At 43.2% G+C, this 25,160-nt stretch overlaps 1 protein-coding gene across 1 annotated transcript in view; it reads left to right on the top strand.

Annotated features, from left to right (window-relative positions):
- Window positions 1-25,160, top strand: part of TMC3 (transmembrane channel like 3) — a 110,830-nt gene that overhangs the window by 77,115 nt on the left and 8,555 nt on the right. Inside the window, exons 17-20 of the mRNA XM_068273581.1 lie at window positions 1,064-1,174; window positions 9,469-9,594; window positions 12,712-12,790; window positions 13,843-13,885. Of these exons, the coding sequence (XP_068129682.1) occupies window positions 1,064-1,174; window positions 9,469-9,594; window positions 12,712-12,790; window positions 13,843-13,885 (359 nt within the window). The remainder of the gene's footprint in view (window positions 1-1,063; window positions 1,175-9,468; window positions 9,595-12,711; window positions 12,791-13,842; window positions 13,886-25,160) is intronic.

The raw sequence follows: 25,160 nt of genomic DNA, 5'->3' as shown, positions 1-25,160 counted from the left end.
TTGTGCTACTGCACATGGAGTCCCTAGGAGTGTGCGCATGTTTGTGACATGCAGCTCAATATACACAACACTGGATGCACTAAGTGCTTAGTCAGGAGTCAGGACGCTGTACAAACACAACCTATGTGTACCAGTACCAGCCCTGAGAAGGGCCCTTGAATGCTTAGTCAGGATTCAGGATGCTGTACAAACACAACCTATGTATCAGCCCTGAGAAGGACTCTTTGCCTGCTCAGGATGCAGGAAAACAGCTGGAAAGGCAGTGGTGACACAGAACAGAGGCTTAGCTAACGCTTTCCCTATCTGCAGCAATGCTCTCTCCCTTCTCTCACTAATAGAGGCTACAGAATGAGCCTAAGATGGCTGACACGCTGGCATTTTTATAGGGGGTGGGGAGTCGAGGAGAATGTTCTAGCTGATTGGCTGCCATGAGTCTGCTGACTTTGAGGTAAGGGGTCAAAATGTAGCTCAATGATAATGTATAGGGGGCAGATTAAACACGTCGCCTGAGGGGGCGAGCTAAAATACCCATTCTTTGCCGCAAAGTATTCGCTGGGAAAATACTTTGGGCCATCTCAATTTAGCCATACCAACTTTTGCTTACAGAGCTTACAGAGGTGAATGGGGATGTGGAGTGAGGGCTACACCAAGTCAGTCTACTGTTTGCTGTGTCCACCACTGGAGATGGGGCTTATTATCTAGCTTGTAAAGGCAACAATGCTACTAGAATCTGAAGGTTCTGGTTAATAAGTTATCTCCATCTCTCAGCACTCATGTATGTGGCAAATACTGATTCAAAAAATTGCCAGGAAATGAATAAAAACTCGATCATTTAGAAATGTTCTGCAGAATCAGGGCAACCTGGCATACAGAAAATTCGAAAACAAATAGTAAGTTGTGTCAAGGGCATAAAAGGTCGCCAAGCATCTATTTTTTTTATTTTATTTTACGACTTTTCTACTCTAATTTAAAGAGCAATGGGTGATGGGTAATCCAGGCTTATTGTAGTCCTGACTTTGGTTTTGAACTAGCAAGCGTAAAACTTTCATCTTTTATGTTACAGATCTAACAACTTTTACTTGGCCATGCTCCTGTTCATGCTGTTCCTGTGTATGCTGCCAACAGTTTTTGCTATTGTAAGATATAAACCATCCATAAACTGCGGACCATTTAGGTAAGGACTACCTATATGTTCGTGATACAGGTAGAAAATACAGCAACTACTTGTTCACCTCTGAGAACATACTATGAATTTGTAACACAAAATATTTGATATACTGTTATTATCATCACCTCGTTAACTAGAACGTGGATAAAGGATCAGCAGCCTCTTACTCTTTTACCCATTACTATAAGATAAAACAGCATGTGCTATAAGGCTCTTACAATAATGTACCGTATTCTCGTAGGTGTTTTAACCGGAAATTCTGATGATACGATTTATAAAACTGTGTATTCAAGTGAAGTTCTATCTGACGCAAACTTGTCTCAAAGCTTGACAAAGGACAGAAGATGAAACCAAAATGCATAATCACAAGTAACTCACATGAAAACTGCATATCACAAAGATCAGGATCAGTTCCAGAGATACAGAAACAATAACTAAGGTATAGGTATTTGTTTAATAATAAGTAATTTACAATTAACCTATTGTGCATATTATTAATAGCCTACAATAGCCTCCTTCAAGGTTACCTGGTTGCAACCAATATAGAACTTATAAGATACATTTATAAAAAAAAAATAAAAAAAATAAATAAAAAGGATGACGCATTTAGAAAGAATTAGCAAAATATGTTTTATTAATTATCAAAAAAGTGCAACATGAATAGCAGATTTCTAGGTGTCCTGTGTCCACCCAACATTTTCTTAATTAATGATGGTGTTCGAATTTGGAACACCCAAATACTGCAGAAGACCACAGTTCAGTATAATTTCAGGACTGAACAAGTGGGCAGGGTCAGTGAGAGTTCAATTACTTGCGCCTCACATGACTCCTATGCTTCCCCCTTCTAAAGCCAGAAGGCAGACGTATCAGAGCCACGTAAAATGAGGCATGAAGCGCAAGTAAGTGAACTCCCCCTGATCCTGTCTGCTTGTTCATGTAAGGCTTGGTGATATATTAGAAGGAGTCAGCGTGTATGCCCAGGCTATAGGTCTCGCACTTCACCTAGCTATCACTGCCTGAGACACATTAACTGACACTTATACTGTCCCTGCCTGGCACACCACTAGCTGGCCCTAATTAGGACCTAAGCGAGTAGGCATACAAGCTGACAGAGAAGGCAGATATACCACCAGAGGCCACTACTGAGGCTAGTAACACAGTTCCGCAGTATCACATACACAGTTCAGGCAGAGCAATCCAAGTATATAATCTTCATGCAAAACTATTCAACAGCAATAGCAATTTGATCAGAGTTATGAAACAGTTCCAGCAGACTTGCATGCAGGATAGCAACAGATGATAATTGATGAAAGTATGACACAGTTCCTTAAGTCTGCATGCAAGATTATGTGTCCAGGCAGCAAACATGGGGGGATGCCCAGTAACTAGCATAGGTCTGTCCAGGCAGCAAGCAAAGGGTTATCCAGGAATCAAGCAGAGGTTAAACACAACAGAGTAGTCAAATACAATCTGAGGTTGAAGTCCAGAATATCAAACAATGATCAAAGTGCGCACCCAGCAACTAGCTAAAGCTATGCTTATCATGGGCGATGACTGAGAACACTCTGCACATTTAAATATCAATCATTCTCCAATCACCTCCCGCACAACCAATCACACAGCAAGGCCCTGTCAGGAAGCAATCAGCTGACCTCGCTCCAGTCAGCTTAGCGGGTCAGCTGACTATTGTTTACTCTTGCGGAGGGATTACTGTGAACATGCCCTCCACCTTTCAGCGTGTGCGGACTGTGAGTCACTGGCAGGACCGGCAGCGGAGAACAAGTGCCGAGACCCGGAAGTGACAGATTCTGCCCGGGTCTCGGCAGCAAATTCACTATTAACAGGTATATTCCTTATAGTTCACTAGTGAAATGCTGCTGAAGTGTGGTGCTCAAGAGTATTCAAGTATTCTGAATTCGATATGCGTAAACACGACCCTTGATCCCATAAAGACACAAAAACTGTGTTGTATGATTATGTCATCACCTCTCAAAACCAGCGGTGTGTTGTTACAGCTGGTTTTGATGTCATCATACAATACCATTATTGTGCTTTAATGCAATTAAAGGACACCTTAAAGTCCCAAAAATATGTTTTATTTACTATCAAAAACGTGCATCTTGAATAGCAGCATTCTAGATGTTCACCCAACAATCAATTAAGGTAATCCTAAATTAACAAAAAAAAAACAGTTTTACTCACCTGGGGCTTCTACCGACCCCTGCAGCCACTGTGCGCCATCATGGAACGATCCTCTGGCCCCCCGCAGTTACTACGTTTTGATTTCGATGACAGAGCCAGTCAACGGCCACTGCGCCTGCATGGCCCTGGCCGAACGCATCCTTGATCACGCTTCTGTTGACAGGAGCATCCTGCGAATATGCAGGGCATCTGCAGGGGGCTGGTAGAAGCCCCAGTTGAGTTGAACTGTTTTTTTTTTTTACTAATTCACTCTGAGTGCATCATACCGTTTTTTGGGTGTATACAGGCACGTGCAGAGGGGGGTACTCTGGGTGCCCAGGCACCCCCCTTTTTAAAATCTTCAAAAAAGGCCCCTCTCACTGTGCAAAATAAGCTCCGCCCCTGGCCGCGATAAGCCCACCCGAGGGAAGCTCCACCTGGGACACTTTCAAGTGAAGAGGCCCAGACAGGAATCCTAGTGTGGCATACTGACCTCTCCCTTCACCTAGGACCCATACTGACTTCTACCTCCCCCAGCACCCATAGCTACCTCTCCCTCCACCTAGTACCCACAGTGACCACTCCCTCCTCTAGCACCCACAGTGACCTCTCCATCCACCTAGCACCCACAGTGACTTCTTCCTCCACCTAGGACCCATACTGACCTCTCCCTCCCCAGTACCCACAGTGACAACTCCCTCCACCTAGCACCTACAGTGGCATCTCCCTCCACCTAGCACCCACAGTGACCTCTCCCTTACCCAGCACCCACAGTGACCTTTCCCTCCATCTAGCACCCACAGTGACCTCTCCCTCCACCTAGCACCCACAGTGACCTCTCCCTCCCCCAGCACCCACAGTGACCTCTCCCTCCACCTAGCACCCACAGTGACCTCCCCCTCCCCAACTCTAGCAGTGATCCTGCCTACCCCAGCACCCACACTCACCTATCCCTCCCCCAGCACCCACAGTGATCTTTCCCTCCCCAGTGGCTACCCTCATGTCCCCTGCAGCACCCACAGGGACCTCCCATCCCAAAAGCAGCACCTACAGTAACCTCTCCCATTGCCAGCGCCCACAGTGGCCTCTCCCAACACCCAGCATCCACTCCCGACTCCAGTAACCACACTGACTTCTCCCAGCACCCACAGTGACCTCCCCTTCCTCCAGCACCCATACTGAGCTCTTCCTTCCACAGCACCCACAGTGACCTACCCTTCCCCCAGCATCCACACTGACCTCTACCTCCCTGAGCAGCAACTATGCCATTCATAACAGCACCCATATTGACCTCCGCTTCCTTCAGCACCCACAATGACCTCTACCTCCCCCAAGACCCAGAGTGACCTCCCCCAAAGGACCCACAGTGACCTCACTTTCCTCCAGCACCCATACTGACCTCTACCTTCCACAGCACCCACAGTTCTCTCCCCCCCCCCCAGCACCCACAGTGACCTACCCTTCCCCCAGAACCCACACTGACCTCTACCTTCCACAGCAACCACACTGACCTCTACCTCCCCTAGCAGCAACTATACCATTCATAGCAGTACCCACAGTGATCTCCCACCCCCTGCACCCACAACAATCCCACCCATATTCAGCACCCACATTACACTGAACCAGTAACCCCCACTATAGCAAACACCCAGTACTTGCATCAAGCACCTTGCACCCAATACTCACTTGCGGCCTCAATATGGCACTTAGTACTTGCATCAAACAGCCACATGACACCCAGCACCTGCACCATTCGCCCTATAGCTGCCACCAAGTACTCACACCCACATGACACAGTACTTGCACCCAGCCCCAACATGGCACTCACTACTTACACCTGCACACACAGCCTCCCCATGGCACCCACTATCTGCACTCACATAACCAGTACTAGCACCCGAAGTACCTGCACTCGGAACCCACATAACACACAATGCCCACCCATAGCTAGCACCCAGTGCAGGCATGGCACCAAGTATTCACACCTATGTGATACCCAGTACCTGCACCCAACACCCACATGCTTCATCTGCAGTAGTTCCAGTTGCACTAAGCCTCCACTTGGTGCCCAGTACAAACACCAAGCACTCACATATGACATCCAGTACTTGCACCCATAACTCACAAGGGACTGAGTACCTGCAATCAACACCTACATGATGGTTGATACACACCCATACTGCCAGAATCCATATGACACCCTGTGCCAGCAACCAACACCCACATGGCACCCAGCATCTGCTTTTAGCACCCACATGACAACAAATACCCCACTAGCCAGCACCCATCACCCATATGTCACCATGTACTCACTCCCAGTACCCACTTGGCACTCAGTATTTGCACCTAAGACCCACATACCCCCATAATCAACACCCACATGGCACAGTACTCGCACGTCACCAAGTTTCAAAGCCATTTTATGCACCTAGTACCCGTCCATGGCCAGCACCCAAATAGTACCCAGTACCCATCCTTGGTCTGAACCCATATGAGACTCAGTAATCTCCCATGGCACACATCCAGACTTCTTTATGCTTTCTGGAGAGGGGGTATTATATACACATTACCCGGCTACTTTTTCATGCCACCCAGCTGGAAAAAAATCTGGGGAGAACACTGCACAATTTATTGATTTCAAATTTGAGCACCACCCCCTTGAGGATCCTCTGCACGGCCCTGGGTGTATATATATATATATATATATATATATATATATATATATATATATATATATATATATATATATATATATATATATATTAGGTTCTAGAGATGTAGGATGTTGGACTTAGTCAAAACTAAACTTCACATGGAGGAAAGAAGATACCATCAACTGTTTAAAGAGGGGATCTTTACGGTAAGAGTGGGTACATTGTGATATTTCTCATCATTTGTACATACTCCTCCATATTCAATGTTTGCTGAAGTGATACTCATATCAGGGCTTAGTGTTTGATGAAGTACTGATAAGATTTGCACCAGGATGATAAGGAAAATAGAGAGATTATTTACAACAAGTAAGAAGGGGGGAAACACCTCGGAAGCAGTGGGTGCATTTTAGACGTAGGCTCTGCAACTAACTTACTATGAGCATAGGCATGTAATAACAGCTTATGCTATTCATACTGATAGCACCTTGCTAGTTTTTTTTCTAAGTTGGGGCAAAAGTCAATAATGCATTTTTATTGCAATACTGATCCTTTTAAGCACAATTAATTATAAGCAATGTATAAATATATCAGTTTTAAGTTGACTTTAAGAGGTCCATAAGGAATCCTGTCTTGCTTGTGCAAGGTGTAACAGCTAATGGAAATATGGTGGTTTTGCCCCAGGGGTGTATCATTGCCTGTTACAATATTAACTCCGAAAGCACCTCCTTTTACAGGCAGCTTCTAAGGATAGGTGGCACACAGGTAGTGAGCATCATAAATTGGTACAGTAACAAGGTAGCTACCAATTAAATACCAAAGTCCATGAACGTTAGTGAATGGATTAAATAGTTCAGGGATGTGTCACAGACTGCAGAAGTTGCATATTTCTAAAAAGTAAATACCATTATGGCCACTTTCATCCAACTCAGGTAAAATGAACAGTCTTTATAGCAATTCCTCTTTAACTAGCATGGTTCTTGTAATTGCATGCGCATTCTGCTAACTACAACAGGGCATATTGTAGTTTATACCTGCTCTTCCATCTGTGTGCCCACAGCCCAGACTCCATCTCCTTCTAAGTCTCTGGCTTAAAGTATTAGGCTTGGATCACAGTGGAAGTTGTGTTGCATTCCCTGTAATAGCAACAGAACAGGAAAGCGATGTTGCATAAAATGAAGCATACTGTCAATGAAAAGTATGCTTCACAGTACAACGCTGGCGTTGTGAGGCAAATGGACTGCATGTAGTGCGTTGTGATACCGTACTCCATAAGGCCACACTGCAATAGTTACATTGTGAACGCTGCAATACTATTGCATTTCACTGCGACATTCTTCGTTACAATGCGGCCGTTACATTGCACCGCAACAACTCACTGTGAATCTAGCCTTTGAGGCAGAGGATCTGCAGGACAGCCAGGCCTTTAGAATTCTTTAAAAGGAAGTAAATATGGAAGTTTCTAAATTCCTCTTATTACCGGGTCACATTAAAGCGGAATATAACCGAGCATTTCATCTTTGCTCTAAAACAATATTTACAGCATATTATATGCAACCAGCATTTCCTTTTTACTAGACCAGCATTCGAAGGGTTACACACAGAGCTTGAAATTTCAGAGCAGTGAAATGCAGACGCATGCAAACTTTAGATAATGTTATCTTGTGTTTACTTAAATGTATCAAGTGAGGAATGTGACACATTCTCTGACTGCAGAGAAGCTGCTGGAGGCAGAGAGACACTGAAAGCATGTCTCCCTGCAAAACAGCAATAAATAAAACCAGTTATTAATAAAATGCAAAGTCAGCTCACAAAGCAAAAAACTGTACTTTTGGAAACCTATAACTTCTAAATGAATAATAATACTTATGCACAAATGCAAATACGATAACCATATGGCATATAAAAAGTAGGTAAACATGTTTTTATTGAATATTATGTCAGGGTTTTAAACCGCTTTAAGCATGAAGTCAAAATAGAATTTTAAATTGACATGACAATATCTACCATGACAGCAGCTGGAGAAATACAAGATAGTGGAAGCATTTCTCCTATATATTAGTGATGCCTGTTATTCCCCTGGTTTAATGATCTTGCCAATCTGGAAAGCCTTCAATCTCTATGAGTGACATTCCTAGGGAAAACAGCAATTATCATTTCTGCAGTGCTGACGCCTCTGTCAAGTTATTTTTTTTCTAAATAGTTAAACACATTTAGTACCAGTCCATCCTTTTTATTACTAGACAATAAAGGTTATGTTTTATGAGATATCTTATAATTAGGCAGCACGATGAGTAAACAAGTCATTTAACAAATGCAACCAATTATCTCCTTAAAAAATGAAATTATTTTGGGCAGGAACAGGTTGTTAGACAGGTTAGTCGTATTAATCCCAAATTAAGTCTAATATTTGAATTTGCCCAATATTGACTGGGACTGTCATGCAATGTGTGACTGCCTTAAAGGGACCCCGAGCACCTCTCATGGGTATGCCTTCAAGACAGATGACTTCCAACAAAGTCGTGCTATGACCACTCTGGAGGAGCCTTTTGCAATGGCCATGCGTGTCACTTCCTCTTCCTGCTTTATTCAGTGATGCACGTCTCTAACAGAGAAGACAGGGGTAACCCGGAAGTTATAACATAGCCAAGATGGCAGCCGCGATTTTTAAATTGAAATCGAATAAACGGGGATTCAAGCATCAAATGAAAGAGAGCACACGCTACAGAATGGTATGCATCTTTAAGTACTTTGCAGTAATGGTCGGAGTCTTAAAGGCATGCCCATGAGAGGCGCTCAGAGTCCCTTTAAAAAATCTGCATCATTAGAAGTATGTTGGCTGCCATCTTTATTCCACGTAAATTGCCTTCATACTTATCCCTGCAATTTTCAGTCACTTTTTTCATGTTTTTATTATATCAATGAAGTTCATTTATAAGAATTTGTTCGCACATGTAGTCCCCAACTTATGAATGACCCGCGGATACGAACGGCATGGATTCTGTGGAAACAAGTCAAAAAAATATTTTCTCAAATTGGAGAATTACTTGCTTTGTATGTAATACATGTAGGCTGTTTTCTTCTGCAGAATATTTGGATGCAAACATTTGCACAACAAAGCATGTCAAATGCGATGCCATTGAGTTTTATTAGATGTGCAGCAAACAATAATTCGCAAAAATGGGAAAACACAAAGATTCTGTCATGTATGAAGGGGCCTTTAAAAAAATTCTTCTGGGTTGCATGTTGTGTGTAGCCTCTGCCCCTTTGGAGTCACTGACCCAGGACCAGAACAAGTATGCAGATCAGGAGGGCTCATTCACGTCTGCAGTCTTGTTTCAGTGAACCAACATGACAGCAAGGTAATACCATTTCCATTAAAAGTAAAGATAAAATCTCTGTATCCCTCTTGTATCATTCTTGTGTCAGGGTTGCTTTGAAGTAATTCAATGCCAATTTTCTCAACAGCGGGCAGGAGAAAATTTACGACATTATTTCTGAGACTATTGAAAATGATTTTCCAGTTTGGTTTAACAAGGTGATGAGTTATGTCAGCAGTCCGGTTGTGGTCGTTCCTGCATTACTTCTTCTTTTGTAAGTCATTTCCTTCTATGAACGTATTTTGCAGTGCAATTTTGCTACCTATCGCGTCTAGCATCCTACTATGGAGCGTGTTCACAAAACAATGTTAAATTTCACATGCCCAGGCAGCGCAAATAAGGTTTACTGCCATTCACTATAAACTATGTTTGCTATGCAAATAGCAGTATTCAATAAACACATTGCATGCATAAGAAATATTAGTGGTCAAGTCAACCAGTGACAAACGGCCCACAAACAATGAATATTAGCAACATATCTGGTACTTTGTATGACGCAAGGAATGCTAACTTATATAGTTAGTGTAAATGCTTCATGTGTACTGCCTGCCCATGTAAAATGTAAAAACATAGGCCCATATGCAATTCACTTTTTCACCAGAGTTTTCTCCTAGGAGATAATTTTTCATCTTCGATTTAAAATAACTAAAAAGTACAAAAAAAGTACGTGAAAATGTACTATCAAAATTATTCGGAGTATTTTCTTGCTTTCTGGTGGCTTAAATGGCATTTTAGTGACAAGCTGTGAAAATATGACCTAGGAGAAAACTCAGGAGAAAAAGTGAATTGCATATGAGCCCTGGGCACATATGCAATTCACATTTACACCTAAGTTTTCTCCTTGCAGATATTTTTTCATCTTCTGTTTAGAATAACCTTTTAGCACTCTGCAACTGAAAAAAAATACCAAAAGTTATTGAAAAAGTACTGTCAAACTCATTCAGCATATTTTCTTGCTTGCTGGTGGCTTAAACTATGTTTTATTGATAAAGTATGAAAATATCAGCTAGGAGAAAACTCAGGAGAAAAGGTTAATTGTATATGGGTGTGAAGAAACGCGGAAGAGCCGCCGCTATAAGTCAGCGGGAGGTGGCTCTTTCCGGGCATGGCATGGCGGAACGCGGAAAAACTACCGCGTCGGACGCGACGGTTAGCGCGCATGGGCCTGATGCGAACAATCGGACCCAGCATGGGTAGGCCGCCGCCGGTGCTGATGGCGGTGCGACCAACCCCGCGCACGGGTCAGCGAACACATTGCAAGACAGTACTGGTGTGGCTGGGACTGATAGTCCACCAAGATTCAGAATGACGCGCGTGCGCGCAGAGAGGCAGAACTTATATGGCAGCCAGAAGAAGGTCAGCTGACCAAGCTGGTCAGCTGACAATCCTGTGTCCTCTCATTGGTCCAGCACTTAGGGAGGTGCTGGAGAGTGTCTGTGTATATATACTGCTGGCTGTTCAGTTGCTGGTTGTCTGGCATTGCGATCACTATGTGGTAGCACTCAGACCTGAGTCAGATCCTAAAGTGTGCGGGGTCCAGCTGGAGCTGTAATCCTACACTTAGCTAGATTCTGTTGATAGTCTAAAGCCTAGGTTCTCAACGTGTGGTACGCGTACCCCAGGGGGTACTTCTGATGGTGCCAGGGGGTACTCGGACTTGATATACTTCACCAAGAATAACAAATTAGGAGTCTTAGAAAATGATAAAATCTTATTTAAACAACACCAAATTAGTGTTTGGGCTAATTAAAAGCAATGGTAAATGCTTGGAAATTGTTTAGAACCAATTATCATGTACTACAATTAAATATATATTTGTCAAGGGGTACTTGTGATAATGTTTACTATGCTAGGGGGTACTTGGTGAGTACAAGGTTTTAAAAGGGGTACATACCAAAAAAAATGTTGAGAAACACTGGTCTAAAGTACTAGTTTGATTGTGATTATCTGTTATGACCTTTTGCTTGCCTGACTATTCTCCTGTACCTTGTTATTATGATACTCTGTTTCCGTACCCTGGGCTGGCTTGCCCTAAGACTCTGCATCTGCCTCCTGATTCCGTACCTCGATATTTCTGATACCCTGTTGCCGAACCCTGCTTGTTATCAGACCCCGCATCTGCCTTCTGAATCTGTACTGTATCTGTCTGTGTGGTTTCGATCTGGCTTGTCCGACCTCGAGAACCGACCTTACTGTTAGAGGCGGTTCCCAGTCTTGGTAGTGACACTCCCTCCTGAGTGTCATTCCCGGGTTGTCCTTCCTGCTTGTAGCCTGACTCCTCCTCCCGGGAGAGCTCAGGTCTTCGGAAGGAATTGAGCAGTACTTCTTACTGCTCTGAGGCCTAGTCCTCTAAGTATTACAGTTGCACCAAACACTCCTACTCTTCTCTGGTGTCCAGAGGTTAGTTATATATATGAGATTATCGGTGATACTGCAGATCATCAATAATCTGGTATATATCTGTATTCCCAGTGATACTGCAGATCACCGGTAATCAGATCCTCTCTGCGTTACACCGATCGTTACAATGGGCCATTGGCACTTATTCAGTTCAGTTCTTCTCCTTAATTTTCTCCTAGGTGATATTTTTACACCGTGTCAGCAAAATATTCAAAATCATTTTAACAGTACTTTTTTTTGCCTACTTTTTGGTACGTTTTCAATTGCAGAGTGCTGAAAGGTTATTCTAAACAGAAGATTAAAAATTATCTCCTAAGAGAAAAAAATTCTCCTATGTTTTCCCCTAGGAGTTAATGTTTAAATTATTTTTACAATAACTTTTCAGCACTCTGCAATTGAAAAAGAATCAAAATGTGAAAGAAAAAGAGTAAACTGAAATATAAAGTCTAGAGAAGGCACCCTTCAAACCTGGGCTAAACTACCTGTTGGCAAGTACTGACCTGCACACTCCTCTCATTAGGTGCTGGACCACTGTGTCAGCTTTCACAAATGAATTAATAAGGTATAGATTCGTACACTACTTCCAAAGTATCAAGTGTTGTTTATTCACCCACAGACCAGAAAACAGACAACCGTTTTGGTGTCAAATAGGAAGCCATATACTGTATCAGTGCACTGGACTAAGTACTCCCGTACATGCCGTGCCCCGTAACGCCTCACCCCCATACACGCCGAGACAGTTTTGCATTTCATGAAACTAATATCATTCATGCATATTAGAATAAATATTTGTGTGGTATATTCTTGATCTAGAGACAACATTTTTCTTCTCACACTTTAGAGGTAGTGGTCATAAAACAGATCTAGTAACTAAAAAGATAATTTTTCTACCTACTTATTTATCAATAATACACTTTTCTCTTTTTTATAGTATGCTAATCTATTACCTGCAGAGCATTGCCAGATCATTGAAGTTCACCAATAATCAGCTGAGGGCACAGATCCAAACAGTAAGCAAATACTTGAGATAACATGGGGCTTGTTTCACTAATGGTAGCGCTGCGTAACAGCGAGAGTTATCAGCTGTTACAAGCGCTATAAAAGTAAGCGTGCCTTAATGACTGTAATTGCACGCTACGAGCCCTATTGGCATCATAGTGTGCGTAATGGGGAACCAGGCAGTCAGCATATGCTGTGCTGCTGAATTGCAGCATAGCGAAAGCTATCAACATAACGCGGCTCCGATCCTCCCAGCATCATCACTAGCAGGTCCAGTCACATTAAAGGACTTAATCCCCGCATTCTGAGTGGCCCAATAGGCTTTCTGTCAAGTGACATCACTTGACAGACAAAATATTGGGCCAATCAGAGTGCGGGGGAGTGCAAAGTCCTGCTAACATGCTATAAATTGGCAGTTTATCTAACCAACTGCTGCTCCCTCTCAATCCCCATTTACAAGAGTCTTATTAATAATTAATTAATTATTTCTGTAGGAACAGTGACAGAATTACCTTCCTGTATATCACAGCAGATACTACTTTTGAGCACAAAAAATGGTTCCGAAGAGGGGTCAGCTTATCTTGTTTTTAAATTCCCTTTTACCTCATCCACTGGCCATTCTAGTTGGGGGTGGGCTTATCCATGGGTCATACTGATTGTCCCACTAGATTGTAAGCTCGCAAGGGCAGGGTCCTCCTCCTAATGTTTACTGTTTTTGTTACAATATTTGTGCTGCTTGGAACTCTGTTTTACAATTTGTTAGTATATCTATGTTCCCCTTGTCGTCTTATTGTGCTTTGTAAAGCGCTGAGGAATATATTGGCGCTATATAAATAAAAAATAATAATAATAATACGGTTTCTCCACTCTTTTGAGAGGAAAGTAGGGGGTTGGCTTATCCACAAGTACATGTAGTATTTTGGTGAAGGAAGACAAATGTCCTATAAAGCAAAGCATTATGATGACTCTGATATTAATAATATGCAGTATTTTTTTTTAAATCATGATAGGTATCTTTCAAACTACTGTGTCATGTATGTTCTTTTGTATTTTCATTTTCTAGGAAAGAATGGAAGACAAGAAGAAAGTTTTTCAAATGGCTGTGGGTACGTTGTATATCTTTACTTGCATTCTTGCCACACTTAGAATTGTTACCACATCTAAATACGTATGCAGTAGCAATCGATTATGCCATACGAAATGTAATGCAATCATACAATAAAAGTGTAGGTTCCATATTAGGGCTGGTTCACACTTCAAGCACTTGACATTTGAAAAGCTCCTCCTAATGTAATGCTATGTGTGTGTTCTCAATTGAGCGATGTGATTTTATAAAAATCACCAATAGATTTCATTAGCAAGAGCATTACAAATCATGAGCGCTTAAAAAGCTCTTGCAGTGTGAACCAGCCCTTACCTCTTTATAACTTATTAAGCTCTGTTCCTGATTTCTTGACTTCCATCAGATGTCATGCATTGAGATTAACAGCACCTAACCAAGTTGACTCAACTATTTACAGACAGATACCTCATTATATGGAGGTGCTTCCAGGTCCGAAGTGGACATCTCTTTGTTCTTCCTTTCAATCTTAACTATGGGAAACATAGCTCCTCCTTTTAGGCAGATGGCTAATAGTACTTAGGAAGGAGAACCATGAAGAGCAAAGACAAGCAAAGAGAAGGACAAATGTTTGGGTCAAAAGTCGATCCCTCCCAAAGCTATCTTCTACATTCATGAGACTGTCCTCGCGGACGCTTCACAGCTATAGTTACTACTCTTTGTATAGATTAAGGCTAGAATAATACTTCCCTAGCCTAAATCACCCAATAAAAGTGTAACCTGCTGATAATAAAAGAACATGACTTATGAAAGCTTTGCAAATTACACAGGCAAAGAAAAGGTTATATATTGCCACTTGCTGGCCAATATTAGTATTGTTGTTTTATGAACATTGTGAAAATCTAATTTAATACATTTATTTTAGTTTAAAACAGCAAGATATTTCAAATCAACTTATTTGTTTGAATTCCAAGCTGTGAAAATAACACAAGATATGTTGTATTGAGAATTTTATACTGGGAAATTGGAGACAAGCAAACATACAACAAGCACAATGTACAATAGGAAAGTTGGTCTAATTTCAGTGGGAGATCATCGTCTCTCTTAGGCCTCTTGCACACTGCACGCGATTCCAATTCAGATTCCGCTTTTTAATCAGTTTTTACATCCGATTCAGATTCCGATTTGCAGTTTGCTCCCTGCACACTGCAAATCGGAATCTGAATCGGATGTAAAAACTGATTAAAAAGCGGAATCTGAATCGGAATCGCATGCAGTGTGCAAGAGGCCTTAGGCCACAAGTCTGGCATGAATTGACAACCCCCACACACACCCATAAAACAATAAAATGCTACATAAATGTGATACATTAAATAAAATGTTTCAAATGTTCTGGTGATTTTAGTTATAATGTTCTTTCTGAATAGGTAAGAACTTAGAAGTAATTCTGGCTACTTATGATAGAAACTCTTCTTTTACCTTGAGTACTTTAATACCCTTTGCTATAATACTGTGCTTCCTGTCTTTAAATAATGGGCCTGATCCAATTACCTTTTTCTCCTAGGAGATATATTCACACCTTATCAATAAAATGCCTTTTAAGCCACCAGTAAGAAAGAAAATACTTAGCATAATTTTGAAAGTACTTTCTCACCTTCTTTTTGGTACTTTTTGTTAAGTTGCAGAGTGCTGAAAAATTATTTTAAACAGAAGATGAAAAATTACCTCATAGGAGAAAACTTGTGAGAAAAAGTGATTTGGATTGGGCTCAATGAATGCAGAACAGAATTTGTCACTCTGTTGGAACAGCCATGCTAAATTCTTCCCTGCCTTCACTTTAAAGGATACCTGTAAAAAATTATCTGCCTGTAAAAGTTAAATATCAGGTATGTAAGTAGCTGACTCAGTCCTGACTCAGAGAGGAGGTGACTACAGTGTGACCCTTACGGATAAGAAATTCCAACTATAAAACACTTTCCTACCCGGAAATGGCTTCTGAGAGCAGGAAAGAGATAAAAAGGATCAACAGTTCATAGTTTTTAGCTCTGGCCTACTTCAATGAATGTGTCATTGAACAAAAACAATAAAACAGTTAAAACGTAAAAAGTAGATTTAAACATAAAATAGAACTGTGGAATAACTGTGAAAAGTCATTTTTAGGAGAAGGATAGATAGATACAATCGTTTATTTCATTAGTTTATTTTCGCCTCGGGTATCCTTTAAATGCTCACGTGTTTTGTATGTAAAAAATCTACAAATTGCCCAAAATGTGATCACATAAAACCAGAAAATGAAAAATAAATATACAACTATTCTGAGGCTCAATACCACCACATGCTACCTTCCTTTTGCACATATTTATGGACATACTGAAAAAGGTTTATATAAGCAAGATGCAACATTAAAATATAGAAAAAGTATACAGTCAACCAAGAATACAAAAAGGTATATCACACAATTGTGTACAATGAATATAGAAAGAGACATAAGGGGAGCTTATTGAGCAAAAACATCTGTTTGGAGTACCACTGCTACAAAGATGTAATCATATAATTTATATATACTTTATATATACTTTTGCGCAAAAAAAAAAAAGGCAAAAAATTGCAAGCCAGAAAAGCATGAATCAACATACTGCTGCCTTATAGAGAAAGTAAAAAACTCCTTAGAAAAAATACATCTATAATGTTCTGCAGATTGCATAATAATTGGAAGACCAGCATAGGCATGAATACATTTGTGTATAGATCATAAAACGTAGCTGCAGCCACATGAAAGAGTGTACAGCCAATAACAATGAAATAAAGATATATGTACCATGAAGAATACGGAAATATAGGATATGGTTAACCACTTGCCGTCCGCCCCCAGCCGATGGGCGGCGGAAAAGACTGGGCCTAAACGACCGCAATACGGCCCCCTTGCGCTGTAACCCGCCGGCCGTTCGGAAGCGCCGGCGGGTTACTAGCACCCGGATCGTCGCATGTAATCTGTATAATAGGCTTTGTAATGTATATGTTACGGCCAGAACCCGAAGTCTGGCCACTTCTGGTTCTGGCCGGTCAAAACGAGAAGTGGCCGGCTGATGCGGCCAATGTGAGAAATGTCCCCTCATTTCGGACTTTGGCCGGCCAGAACTCGTTGTGGCTGTATGTGGCCGGCCAAGTCCGGAAGTCCTGCTCCCTCGGCTCTCCCCCGCTGCCTGCACTAATCAAACCTCAGATCAGGGCAACCGGACCGAAGAGGCGGAGAGAGGCAAAGCACACAAGTTACCCGCAGGACGTGAACACTTCAGTGCGGAAGCGCCAGTCATTTGGCACTTCCGCATGTGAAGTGTTTAGGTCCGGGCGGGTAGCGTGCGCGCTGCTCTGCCTCTCTCCCTTTCTCCGCTTCTCCCCACCTCTTCGGTCGCCGTGATCTGAGGTCTGTGAGTAGTGCAGGCAACTCTCCCGGCGCACACGAAAGCCCCCCCCCTCTCAGCCAAAAAGCGCCCCCCCTCCAGCCATGCAAAGCACCCCCAGCCATGCAAAGTGCGCAGCCCCCCCCCCATACAAAGCACATGCAGCCATGCAAAGTGCGCAGTGAAGCCCCCCCCCCCCCCCCAGCCATGCAAAGCACCTAGTGAAGCACCCCAGCCATGCAAAGTGCGCAGCCCCCCCCCCTACATGCAAAGCACCCCCAGCAATGCAAAGTGCCCAGTGAAGCCCCCCCTCCCCCCCCCCCCCGCCATGCAACGCACCCAGCGAAGCCCACCCAGCCATGCAAAGCACCCCCAGCAATGCAAAGTGCCCAGTGAAGCCCCCGCCATGCAACGCGCCTAGCGAACCCCCCCCCCCCCAGCCATGCAAAGCACCCAGAAAAGCCCCCAGCCATGCAAAGCGCCCAGAGAAGCGCACCCAGCCATCACTAATCACCACTGTAATTTGATCTCTCCCCTGTGTCACTCGACTGCCGCGGCAGAGCAGCTAATTTTAAAGCGCAGGATGATAAATTTGTCTGCTTTCGTCAAGAAGTAGACACGCTGCTGATTTGTTGCAGGATTGTGTATTCGCTGTGACAAAGAACATTTTTTTTCCCTGTGAAGGGTATTATGCTGTTGTGTATCTTTCAGAGCAGAGAGGAGGTTCCGAGTGCCATTCATGGTGCTGGACAGGACCCAGGATGTTCTGGGATCTGTGCGTTTTGGACTTTGGCCAACTGACTTTGGCCGCTTCTAGAACTGGCCGGCCAATGTCAGAAATTCCCAGCATTTTGGACTTTGGCCGACGTCAAATCGGCCAGTTCTAGAAACGGCGGCCAATTCTAGAATTGGCCGATTTCTGGTTTTGGCCGTAACATATACAAAGCCTATTATGCTGGCTGCCTCCTGCCCTGGTGGTCCTAGTGTTCGAGGGACCACCAGGGCAGGCTGCAGCCACCCTAGTCTGCACCCAAGCACACTGATTTCCCCCCCCTGCCCCCTGATCGCCCACAGCACCCCTTAGACCCCCCCTGCCCACCCCCCAGACCACTGTTAGCACCCAATCACCCCCCTAATCACCCATCAATCACTCCCTGTCACTTTCTGTCAACGCTATTTTTTTTAAACCATAAACTGCCCCCTCCTGATCACCCCCCCCACCCCTCAGATTCTCCCCAGACCCCCCCCCCCCCGTGTACTGTATCCATCTATCCCCCCTGATCACTTGCCAATCACCTGTCAATCACCCATCAATCACCCCCTGTCACTGCCACCCATCAATCAGCCCCTAACCTGCCCCTTGCGGGCAATCTGATCACCCACCCACACCAATAGATCGCCCGCAGATCCTACATCAGAAACACCTCCCAAGTGCAGATCTGTTCTCTACTAAACACCCACTAATTACCCATCAATCACCCATCAATCACCCCCTATCACCACCTGTCATTGTTACCCATCAGATTAGGCCCTAATCTGCCCCTTGCAGGCACCCAATCACCCGCCCACACTTTCAGATTGCCCTCAGACCCCCCCTTATCAATTCGCCAGTGCATTATTTACATCCGTTCTTACCTGTAATAACCCACTGATCACCTGTCAATCACCCCCTGTCACTGCCACCCATCAATCACCCCCTGTCACTGCCACCCATCAGTCAGCCCCTAACCTGCCCCTTGCGGGCAATCTGATCACCCACCCACACCAATAGATCGCCCGCAGATCCGACGTCAGATCACCTCCCAAGTGCAGTGTTTACATCTGTTCTCTACTCTAAACACCCAATAATTACCCATCAATCACCCCCTATCACCACCTGTCACTGTTACCCATCAGAATAGACCCTAATCTGCCCCTTGCGGGCACCCAATCACCTGCCCCACACGCTCAGATTGCCCTCAGACCCCCCCTTATCAATTCGCCAGTGCATTATTTACATCTGTTTTTCCCTGTAATAACCCACTGATCACCTGTCAATCACCTGTCAATCACCTATCAATCACTCATCAATCACCCCCTGTCACTGCCACCAATCAATCACCCCCTGTCACTGCCGCCCATCAATCAGCCCCTGACCTGCCCCTTGCGGGCAATCTGATCACCCACCCACACCATCAGATTGCCCCAGACCTACCATCAGATCACCTCCAAAGTGCATTGTTTACATCTGTTCTGCCATCTAATCACCCACTGATCACCCATCAATCAGCCCCTGTCACTGATACCCATCAGATTAGACCCCTATCTGCCCCCAGGGCACCCAATCACCAGCCCACACCCTCAGAATGCCCTCAGACCCCAGCCCTGGTCCCCTCACCAGTGCATTGCTTGCATCTATTTCCCCCCTCTAATCACACCTTAAGACACCCATCAATCACCTCCTGTCACCACCTGTCACCCCCTAGCACACCTACCCATCAGATCAGGCCCTAATTTGTCCCGTGTGGGCTCTTGATCACTCGGCCAAACTTTCAGACCCCCCCTCAGACCCCCTTCCGATCACCTCCCCAGTGCATTGATTGCATCTATTTTCCCCTCTAACCACCCCCTGAGACACCCATCAATCACCGTCTGTCACCCCCCTAGCACTCCTATCCATCAGATCAGGCCCAATACAACCTGTCATCTAAGAGGCCACCCTGCTTATGACCGGTTCCACAAAATTTGCCCCCTCATAGACCACCTGTCATCAAAATTTGCAGATGCTTATACCCCTGAACAGTCATTTTGAGAAATTTGGTTTGCAGACTACTCACGGTTTAGGGCCCGTAAAATGCCAGGGCAGTATAGGAACCCCACAAGTGACCCCATTTTAGAAAAAAGACATCCCAAGGTATTCTGTTAGGTGTATGATGAGTTCATAGAAGATTTTATTTTTTGTCAACAGTTAGCGGAAATTGATTTTTATTGTTTTTTTCACAAAGTGTCATTTTTCACTAACTTGTGACAAAAAATAAAATCTTCTATGAACTCACCATACACCTAACGGAATACCTTGGGGTGTCTTCTTTCTAAAATGGGGTCACTTGTGGGGTTCCTATACTGCCCTGGCATTTTAGGGGCCCTAAACCGTGAGGAGTAGTCTAGAAAACAAATGCCTTAAAATGACCTGTGAATAGGACGTTGGGCCCCTTAGTGCACCTAGGCTGCAAAAAAGTGTCACACGTGGTATCGCCGTACTCAGGAGAAGTAGTATAATGTGTTTTGTGGTGTATTTTTACACATACCCATGCTGGGTGGGAGAAATCTCTCTGTAAATGGACAATTGTGAGATATTTCTCTCACCCAGCATGGTTATATGTAAAAATACACCACAAAATACATTAAACTACTTCTCCTGAGTACGGCGATACCACATGTGTGACACTTTTTTGCACCCTAACTGCGCTAAGGGGCCCAAAGTCCAATGAGTACCTTTAGGATTTCAAGGGTCATTTTGCGGCATTTGGTTTCCAGACTACTCCTCACTGTTTAGGGCCCCTAAAATGCCAGGGCAGTATAGGAACCCCACAAGTGACCCCATTTTAGAAAGAAGACACCCCAAGGTATTCTGTTAGGTGTATGATGAGTTCATAGAAGATTTAATTTTTTGTCACACCATACTCCTAACAGAATACCTTGGGGTGTCTTCTTTCTAAAATGGGATCACTTGTAGGGTTCCTATACTGCCCTGGCATTTTAGGGGCCCTAAACCGTGAGGAGTAGTCTAGAATCCAAATGCCTCAAAATGACCTGTGAATAGGACGTTAGGCCCCTTAGCGCACCTAGGTTGCAAAAAAGTGTCACACATGTGGTATCGCCGTACTCAGAAGAAGTAGTATAATGTGTTTTGGGGTATATTTTTATACATACCCATGCTGGGTGGGAGAAATCTCTCTTTAAATGGACAATTGTGTGTAAAAAAAATCAAACAATTGTCATTTACAGAGATATTTCTCCCACCCAGCACCTGTATGTGTAAAAATACACCACAAAACACATTATACTACTTCTGAGTACGCGGTACCACATGTGTGGCAGTTTTTTGCACCCTAACTGCGCTAAGGGGCCCAAAGTCCAATGAGTACCTTTAGGATTTCACAGGTCATTTTGCGACATTTGGTTTCAAGACTACTCCTCACGGTTTAGGGCCCCTAAAATGCCAGGGCAGTATAGGAACCCCACAAATTACCCCATTTTAGAAAAAAGACACCCCAAGGTATTCCATTAGTAGTATAGGGAGTTCATAGAAGATTTTATTTTTTGTCACAAGTTAGCGGAAAATGACACTTTGTGAAAAAACACAATTAAAATCAATTTCCGCTAACTTGTGACAAAAAAATAAATCTTCTATGAACTCACCATACTACTAATGGAATACCTTGGGGTGTCTTTTTTCTAAAATAGGGTAATTTGTGGGGTTCCTATACTGCCCTGGCATTTTAGGGGCCCTAAACCGTGAGGAGTAGTCTTGAAACCAAATGTCACAAAATGACCTGTGAAATCCTAAAGGTACTCATTGGACTTTGGGCCCCTTAGCGCGGTTAGGGTGCAAAAAAGTGCCACACATGTGGTATCGCCGTACTCAGGAGAAGTAGTATAATGTGTTTTGGGGTGTATTTTTACACATACCCATGCTGAGTGGGAGAAATATCTCTGTGAATAGACAATTGTGTGTAAACAAAACCAAAAATTGTCATTTACGGAGATATTTCTCCCACCCATCATGGGTATGTGTAAAAATACACCCCAAAACACATTATACTACTTCTCCTGAGTACGGCAATACCACATGTGTGGCACTTTTTTGCAGCCTAACTGCGCTAAGGGGCCCAAAGTCCAATGAGCATCTTTAGGCTTTACAGGGGTGCTTACAATTAGGCCCCCCAAAATGCCAGGACAGTGAACACACCCCACAAATGACCCCATCTTGGAAAGTAGACACTCGAAGGTATTCAGAGAGGAGCATAGTGAGTCCGTGGCAGATTTCATTTTTTTTTGTCGCAAGTTAGAAGAAATGGAAACTTTTTTTTTTTGTCACAAAGTGTCATTTTCCGCTAACTTGTGACAAAAAATAAAATCTTCTATGAACTCACCATGCCTCTCACTGAATACTTTGGGATGTCTTCTTTCCAAAATGGGGTCATTTGGGGGGTATTTATACTATCTTGGAATTTTAGCACCTCATGAAACATGACAGGTGGTTAGAAAAGGCAGAGATGCTTCAAAATGGGAAAAGTCACTTTTGGCACCATAGTTTGTAAATGCTATAACTTTTACCCAATCCAATAAATATACACTGAATGTTTTTTTTTTTATCAAAGACATGTAGCAGAATAACTTTCGCGCTCAAATGTATAGGAAATTTTACTTTATTTGAAAAATGTCAGCACAGAAAGTTAAAAAAGAATTTTTTTTGACAAAATTCATGTCTTTTTTGATGAATATAATAAAAAGTAAAAATTGCAGCAACAATCAAATAGCACCAAAAGAAAGCTGTATTAGTGACAAGAAAAGGAGGTAAAATTCATTTAGGTGGTAGGTTGTATGGCCGAGCAATAAACCATGATAGCTGCAGATGTCTGAATGCAAAAAAAGGCTCTGGTCCTTAACCACTTCACCACTGAGGGGGTTTACCACCTGACCACCAGAGCAATTTTCACCTTTCAGCGCTCCTTCCATTCATTCATCTATAACTTTATCATTACTTATCACAATTAAACGATCTATATCTTGTTTTTTCCACCACTAATTAGGCTTTCTTTAGGTGGGACATTATGCCAAGAATTATTTCATTCTAAATGTGTTTTAATGGGAAAATAGGAAAAATCTGGGAAAAAATTAATTATTTTTCAGTTTTCGGCCATTATAGTTTTTAATTAATGCATGCTACTGTAATTAAAACCCATGAAATGTATTTGCCCTTTTGTCCCGGTTATAAAACTGTTATAAAATTGTCCCTATCACAATGTTTGGCGCCAATATTTTATTTGGAAATAAAGGTGCATTTTTTTCAGTTTTGCGTCCATCCCTAATTACAAGCCCATAGTTTATAAAGTAACAGTGTTGTACCCTCCTGACATAAATATTTAAAAAGTTCAGTCCCTAAGGTAACTATTTATGTTTTTTTTTTATTGTACATTTTTTTATTTTTTTTTAATTACAAAAAAAAAAAATTGGGAGTGTGGGAGGTAATGAGTTAATTTTGTGTGTAAAAGTAATTTATTTGTATGTGAAAAATGTGTAGGGTGTAGTTTTACTATTTGGCCACAAGATGGCCACAGTAACTTTTTGATTTAATGCGACCTCCAAGCGTCCTTCCGGAAGCTTGGAGGAAGTACTTGGAGGCTGGGTAAGATCACAATGATCGCGCTGCCCATTGGAGAGCAGCGGATCATTGCGGGGCTTGGATCAACGAACGGGAATGGATTTTCCCGTTCATTGATCTCCGGGCGAGCGGGCGGCGGCGTGTTTACTAGCGGCGAGCGGCGTGTTTACGAGCGGGAGCGCGGACAGCGGCGGGAGTGCGCAAAGTACGGATTTCTCCGTCCCTGGGGGTTAAAGGATGGAAAAAGGGACGGAGAAATTCGTACGGGCGGGGGGAAAGTGGTTAAGGGGCGAAAAGACTGTGGTCCTCAAGTGGTTGACACATAATGGGCTTGGTTCACAAAAGAGTGCTAACTGTTAGCACGGTCGTTTTCACGCGAATTTTTGCATTGTGCGCGATCGCGAATTTTCGCGCGAATCGATAACGATTTTGCACGCATACAGGAATTTTCGCATGAAATCGATATCATTTTCGCTGAAAACATCGTATTTCTGCGTGAAATCGTTATCGATTCGCGCAAAAATTCGCGATCGCGCACAATTCGAAAATTCACGCAAAAAAGGGACGTGCTAACAGTTAGCACTCTTTTGTGAATCAAGCCTAATATCTTGCATAAACATATGTAACGGTAACAAAAATAAAGGATAACAATAGCGGGATTTTGATCTAATGGCAATTGACAAGAATTAGGATCAATCAGGAAAAGCGGGACAATACTGTTGCTCCCAGTATGAATATGGCTGTACACTCACTGCCACATTGCTATGGGGACACCAGTCACATAAGCCAGGCAGAGACCATACCAAAAAGGCCCAAAGCACTATATAGAGAGCTTGATTACTTCCGTCTCTTCTTGCCAGAACAGCAAAAAATTAAAAATATGCAAAACCTGACAAATTTCCCAAAATGTCAAATCTGAAAGGAACAAATCTTTGTAACTCCATGGGCCTGATTCACAAAGCGGTGCAAAGTGTTTGCACGCGAGTGAAAACCCCTTTATCACGCCTAAACTCAGTTTAGGCATGATAAGAAGAAACTCGCGCAACGTTTTGCGCGCGCAAGCACGCAGGCGCACGCAAAGCTCCCATTAAGCCCTATGGGACGTTGCGCGCGCACATACGCGCGTACGCGCGGTAGCTTCGCGCGAGTTAGAGCACAAAGCGGTGATAACTTTGCTAGTGCAAAGGTTATCACGCCTAAAGTCTTTTAGGCGTGATAACTGAGTTATCACCGCTTTGTGAATCAGGCCCCATGTTTGCAAGGAAAGCTTTACTTAGTATTGATATGGAGCAGTGGTGTAGCTAGAGTTGATGGGCCCCCATAGCAATACTTTCGTGGGGCCTAGATGTAGGCACTCTTTAGCTAGGCCACATACCCCTAACCCTATGGCTATGGTTTAACCATAGCCATAAATTACTTTTCTCCTATGTTACTGTAACTTACAGTAGGTAGTAGAAATCTGACAGAAGCGGCAGGTTTTGGACTAGTCCATCTCTTCTTGGGGGAGTCTCAGGGATTTATTTATTTTTTAAAAGCACTTAGTGAATGGCAGT

The sequence above is a fragment of the Hyperolius riggenbachi genome, chromosome 3, assembly GCF_040937935.1.
Source record: "Hyperolius riggenbachi isolate aHypRig1 chromosome 3, aHypRig1.pri, whole genome shotgun sequence".
Taxonomy (NCBI): Eukaryota; Metazoa; Chordata; class Amphibia; order Anura; family Hyperoliidae; genus Hyperolius; species Hyperolius riggenbachi.
The sequence above is the reverse complement of the archived record's forward strand: the minus strand, read 5'-3'. Positions and strand labels throughout refer to the sequence as shown.